Genomic DNA, 6,726 nt, shown 5'->3' on the forward strand with positions numbered 1-6,726 from the left:
AAAAAAAAAATGTGGCAAATCATGGATACTGCTTGCCTTGTGCTGAGTCTGTGAATTTACTTAAAGTTGGTGGAGAGGAGAATTTTAATAACAAATTTCTAAGTGTAAATTTTATAATTTGCATCTAGAATTATAATTGCAAGTTCACTGGGAAATCTCCAGGTTATGCCACACTTAGTATTTCTTTTTGTGGAGTTTTATGTATTTATAATGTATTATGTCTTTAAGTATATCTGAAAGTCAGGTAAATGCCCAGGTCAGACTAAGAACAATGTGACGAGAATCCCAAATACTGAACTTTCTGTACATATCACCCTGTCTCTTTGACCATGCTCCCCTTAATATTGGTAGAGATGGCCCTGCTAGAAGCAGAATGTCTGTAATGTTTTAGGAATCCATGACCTTTGAGGATATAGTTGTAGACTTCACCCAGGAAGAATGGGACCTGCTGGACACATCCCAGAGAAAGCTGTTTAGAGATGTGATGCTAGAGAACATTAGTCATCTAGTCTCTGTTGGTGAGTCTCTTAATATTTGTTGCATGCGTGCGTGCGTGTGTGTGTGTGTATTCATTCTTTCATTGATTTATTAATTCATTCTACAAGTGTTAGAAGAGCTTTTCTACCTGTCATTCCAAACTCTGCCTGGATTCTTTCATGACTTTTACAACTACCTGAGAGCTATTTGTTTCTTTACTTTTCACTTATATTAATTTTTTATCCCAGTAGAATGTAATCTTTCTGACCACAGTGTTGTTCTTCTTGCTACTCAATCTTCGACACTCAGAACAGTGTTGGCAACTCACTGTTTTTAAATAGAAAGATAAATGTACTGATTTTTAAAATATTGTTATTCTGCTGTAGGATCTCTTGCACAGAGAATCTAGATTGTTCTGATGGAGCATGTGTTTATTGGATTATTTTTGAATATTCAAACACTGAAAACTTGTAATTTCTCACTGATTGAAAATAGTGAGGATTCTGTAGTCTGTCTTTGAACTTAGGCATGGGCACCAGCAATTATTGGTCTTTAATGTCTTTGGGAACACATTCAGGAGTTATACCTTTGCTCATGAAAGACTGTTGATGTTGTTTTCAATGTACTCTTCCCTGGGTGACCTTCCTCATTAGTCGGCACTGTTCTAGGTGACCGTGTGTTATCAGCACAAAACTCAAAATCCATGTATCTTTTTTCTCCACAAACAGGCAAACAGCTCTGCAAATCAGGTGTGCTTTTCCCTTTGGAGCAAGGAAAAGAACTCTCAGAAGGAATAAGTGTTCTGCAAGGCCAGAGTCCAGGTGAGCTCCAAGAAGCTGTGTGCTTCACTAAGAGGAGCAGCATGGTCAGTGAGTGAGTAGGCCCTAAGAGTTACTAAATGAAGATTTCTTAAGTTAGTGATGTTTCTGAAATGTAGGCAAAGGCATATGGGAAAAATTCCTTAGGTATTGTCATTATACCTTACAGGTATCAATTTTTATTCAAGTGTCTTTCAGTCATTGTCTTTGGCTTTAGTGAAGGAAACATTCTTGTACTTATTGGAGTTAAACTTTCCCATAATGGCCCTTGTCATGGTCCTCTTTGAATATTTTCCTTTCTTTACTTCCCGTACTTGCCATCTTCATTTTATTTTTTCTTGTGTCCTAGAAATAGCAATTGTCTTATAATTCTCCACTTTCCAGAGTATACTTAGTCATTTTGTGTGTCAATATTTGAAACATACTCAAATGGGCATTGGATCTGTTTAACATTTTCATTCCCTTCATGACATTCTAAAAAAATTATTTCAGGTATGGAAGGTTACCCTATAAAACGAGAAATGATATCCATGCAACACACCTATAAAAAGGACACATCCATGAATGGTGCAATGGTAAGCATTATGGGTGTGAACCCTTTTATTCCCAAATAGAAACCTTGAAATGGAATAAGTTAGAAATTGGCAGTTACTTAACTGTACTTAAAGTAGGGGTCAAGGCCTTTTTCTGTGGAAAGTTTTGGTTAGTTTGAATTTAGCGAAGAAATTAACTTGAAGTCAAAATCATAACATGAGATCTTATAATAGGACAATTGAATAAATATGACTTTATAGCTAAGCTTTGAAATGTAATAAAGTCTTAAAAATTAATCATATAGCTCTGCCATTGGGATACTACAAAAGAGAAAATCTCTATGCATGCAGGTGGGTCATACACCATGTTTATGTAACTATTACAGGAACAATCATAACTGGAATCTACCACTGAATGATTACTCTAGAATTAATATGTAGAGAAATGAGTAAAGGATTGAATGAGTGTGGGTATACCTTTAATTGTCTTTCATTTCTTTCTCCAAAGCAGAGACCTCATACTCAAGAAGATTCTTCTGAATGTAATGATTTGGGAGAGGATTTCACTGAACATATTACATTGACTCAAAATGTGATGACTCACATGGGAAAGATACATTGTGTAAGCAAAGAATTTGGGAAATCTTTCAGTGACTGGTCATTCTTTAATCAACATAAGGAAATACACACTAGCTATAAATCATGTGAAAGTCATCTGTGTGGTTATGCCTTTATTCAAAGTTCTTCCCTTAGATCACACAATAAGACTCACTCTGGAGAGATAACATTTGAATGTCATGTATGTGGGAAAATCTTCAGTAAAAGTTCTAATCTTAGACGACATGAGATGATTCACACTGGACAGAAGCCACATGGATGTCACCTATGTGGGAAGGCCTTCACTCATTGCTCTGACCTTAGAAAACATGAGAGAACTCACACTGGAGAGAAACCATATAGATGTCATCTATGTGGGAAAGCCTTCAGTAAAAGTTCGAATCTTAGACGACATGAGGTGATTCACACTAGAGAGAAAGTACATGGGTGTCATCTATGTGGGAAAGCATTCTCTAATTGCTCTGACCTTAGAAAACATGAGAGAACTCACTTTGGGGAGAAACCATATGGGTGTCATCTATGTGGAAAGGCTTTCAGTAAATGTTCTTATCTTAGACAACATGAGAGAACTCACAGTGGAGAGAAACCATATGAATGTCATCTGTGTGGAAAAGCCTTCTCTCAATGTTCTCACCTTAAACAACATGAGAGGAGTCACAATGGAGAGAAACCACACGGATGTCATTTTTGTGGAAAAGCCTTCACTGAATCTTCTGTGCTTAAACGACATGAGAGAACTCACACTGGAGAAAAACCATACAACTGTCATGTATGTGGCAAAGCCTTCACGGAATCTTCTGACCTTAGACGACACAAGAGAACTCACACTGGAGAGAAACCGTATGAATGCCATCTGTGTGGAAAAGCCTTCAATCACTCTTCTGTCCTTAGACGACATGAGAGAACACACACTGGAGAGAAACCATATGAATGCAATATATGTGGTAAAGCCTTCAATAGAAGTTATAATTTTAGACTTCATAAGAGAGTTCACACTGGAGAGAAACCATATAAATGTGCTCTATGTGGGAAAGCCTTCAGTAAATGTTTTAACCTTAGACAACATGAGAGAACTCACACTATAAAGACAATAAATGTGGACGATTCTTCAGACATAGCTTCAACCCCTAAATACACTAGAGGACTAACACATTGAAGAAACATTATGTCTGTAATTGTGGAAGAAGCTTTAGCCATCATTACTGCTTCACTCAACCTAAGTTAGTTTAAGATGGAGAGATTCCATATGTATTTTATCTATGTGGCTCAAACTGTAGACATTGGACTGATCATGTACAGCATGAGAGAACTCACACTATAAATCAAATGAATATGGAAGAATCTTTATCCACAGCTCTGTTTAACAAAAGGGGGGAAGCACATCTCAGAGAAATTCTGTGCTTGTCAACAATGTGGAAATAACCTCATTTATAATTCATCCTTTAAAGAATTGAATAAAATCCACAAGAGAAGAACCCTAACTGCAATTGCTGTACACTCTTATTTAGCTAAACACCAGTCTTGGTATGCACAAGAAAATTCAGCGTGGGGTAACTGCTCAAACAGTAAATAAGTGAAAATATTTGTTGCTAGGTAGATGAAGCCTCTTGGACAATTCCAGATATTCATAGTGGAGAAGTTATTCAATGAGAAATTGTTTTATTAATAGAGTAACACTTATATATTAGGCCAGGATTCACATGGTATAAAACACTCCCAATGTCATGAATGAAGGAAACTCTTCAGTTATTACTTATTCCTTAGTTAATAGCAGTATTTGGCCACTGAGGAGAAAACAGTCTGATACAAAAGTGGAAAAGCCTTCATGTAGATTTCATGTCTGAAAAGTCAAACTGTAAGAAAAATTTAAAAAGCCATTAAGCATATGATTTTGCAAAAAATTGGAATTTTGACCAAAGATTTGTTGTTGAAAACATGTAGGATAAAATGTAAAATTCTGAAGTGATCTGGGAGTATTGAATGCAGAATTTTGTAATAAGTAACAAAGATTAAACACAATTAGTAGTGGCAGAAATGCAGGTAGTAAGTGCTGTTGCTGAATAATCTAATGTTATCTAATGTTGGTAAAATTCTAGGCTTTTTATACAGTTTTAAACACATAAATTGGGGCCAATTAGAAAATAACATTGAATAGAACTGATACATGTAGAACACAAAAATTATATGTCCTAACTATAATATTAGTGGTATATGTGTACATGGCAATGATAAAATGAAACATCGATTATTAAACACACACTTAACAGGTAAAATGTCATGGTACATAACTTTGCCTCCTTTATTTAGAAACCACTTTATTGAAGTGTAATTGACAGTACAAGAACGTATACATGTTTAATGTGTACAACTTAGAGATACATTTACACTCATGAAATCATATATGCCATCTAAGCCATAAACACATTTATCCCCTCCAAAGGTTTTGTCCTTTGCTCTTTTCATTATTTTTTCTTTGTGATAAAAATACTTACATAAGGTCAACCATCATAGCAAATTTTTAAGTAAATATTACAGTGTTAAATATAGGCAGTATGTTGTAAAATTTACCTCCTTTTAAAATTTAATACTGCAAAATATTTAAAGTAATTGGAAATGAATCTATTCAAATAAAAATTGGCAGTCCTTTGTAATTGTGGGTACATTAGTGTGAACATTTCCCAGAAATCAGAATCAGAGTGTCATTCTGTGCAATAGAATTTTGTTGCCAAGGGCTTTTTTCTAAAACAAATGAGGACATGGAAGAAGAGTGGAGACATTTGGAGTATCCTATTTTCAGGATGCCTTATATACTTACACTAATTTATGTAATAAAAAAAAGCACTGACCCTTCTAGGGACAGGCAGAATACTGTTTAGCAAAGGTGGCAGAATAGAAAGGAGCCATGACAATCTGATCTTGCACATATTTTCCAGTGACAATGACCATGAATCTACAAATCACCAACTAGAAATGAGTCTCTCGAGTCCCAGCCCCTCCATACATGCAGAGGCTGAGAAATAAAGTTGGAGCTTCTCTACCAGAATGACAAGAGAAGGCTCCGTTCTTGGGTACACATTTGGAAATTATTAATATCCCTGTTTCAAACATGGGAAAACAGAACATAGATGCTTATAATTAATCTAGCCCATGTTTTTCTGAGGGATATGCAACACCCTCCTCAAATATTTCTGTGCTCTAGTTTGTATATTTTATGTGGCTGCTTTTATAAGTTTGCAAATGTTTTCTATGTGTAATGTTTGTTAAACACCTCCACCCATGGACCATAGCTTGTCAAACTCAGCACTTGTGCACTTCTTTATCTTTTCAGTCACTTCTTACTATTTTCTCTATTTTGCACTACATACTTACAGTTACTATAAATTACTTTTCTCCTGACTCCAGTCTAAAGATGTGTGGGTTTATTTGTCTTGTCTCTTTTTTTCTTTGTTTCTAACACAAACACAGATCATGTTTTTTAAAATTGTATGCGAGATATTGCCTAATAAAAAGGAAGGAACTGAAATTCTTGTTTTACCCAGAGATGTTGTCTATTCTCTCTCGAGTGAGGACCCGTCAACTTTCTTCCCCTCAGGAATTGAAATGAACTTTGGCTGGGTTGCAGCTTTGATTAGATTCAATCTGACCCCCATGCCTTTAGGTTCATTCTTAATTTATTGCATGCATCTTTCTGTAGTTGGATGTTATTTTCAAAATACCGTGGGACTGAGAAATAATACTGCTTTTCTTCTCCTGTCCCCACACAATAGCCTTTGGGGAAAAGCAGTCCCATGTGTGGTGATTCTCTAGGTTTCAATCCACCCACCCACTCCACATGTCCATACATTCATCTGCTTATTTTTATTTCCCAGTAGTGTCTTTCTGCCTATGATTTTCAGGGTCTGAACTAAGCCAATTCTCTGAGGTAGGGGAATGTGTAGTTTTCTCACTTCTCCTAACAAGTGCTCTTCTCTTTATGTAGTTTTAGTTCTTTAAGTCCTCTCTATTTTCACAACTCTCGGGCCTTTAAAGTTTATACTTTAAAATGAATCTATATTTTTTATTTTTTGCCTCCCATGGTATTAATTTCCAAATGCTTGAAAACAGTGAGTGTGGAAATGATACATCATTGGACTTCCTCTTTCTCATGTATTGTACCTCAACAAATCCTGTCTGAAGAGGTTGCACTCCAATACCTTAAAATAGTTGTTTTGCATATTTCATCTAGGTTTTGTTATTGTTATTGGTGTGTTGATCCAATTAAAGAAAAAAGTGGGAACTGA

The 6,726-nt window shown here is 35.7% G+C and overlaps 1 protein-coding gene across 3 annotated transcripts in view; it reads left to right on the forward strand.

Moving 5' to 3' along the window:
• The window catches only part of ZNF596 (zinc finger protein 596), a 46,039-nt gene extending 40,197 nt beyond the window's left edge, over positions 1 to 5,842 (forward strand). For 2 of the 3 annotated variants that reach the window (XM_008588082.1, XM_008588083.1), the window contains 4 exons: positions 392 to 518; positions 1,206 to 1,298; positions 1,788 to 1,870; positions 2,337 to 5,842. In XM_008588082.1, the coding sequence (XP_008586304.1) occupies positions 392 to 518; positions 1,206 to 1,298; positions 1,788 to 1,870; positions 2,337 to 3,602 (1,569 nt within the window). In that variant the 3' untranslated portion in view covers positions 3,603 to 5,842. The remainder of the gene's footprint in view (positions 1 to 391; positions 519 to 1,205; positions 1,299 to 1,787; positions 1,871 to 2,336) is intronic. The other variant, XM_008588084.1, reaches the window with a different exon arrangement.
• The last annotated feature ends 884 nt before the right edge of the window (positions 5,843 to 6,726 follow it).

The sequence above is a fragment of the Galeopterus variegatus genome, unplaced genomic scaffold (genome assembly GCF_000696425.1).
Source record: "Galeopterus variegatus unplaced genomic scaffold, G_variegatus-3.0.2 Scaffold4669, whole genome shotgun sequence".
NCBI classification, from domain to species: Eukaryota; Metazoa; Chordata; class Mammalia; order Dermoptera; family Cynocephalidae; genus Galeopterus; species Galeopterus variegatus.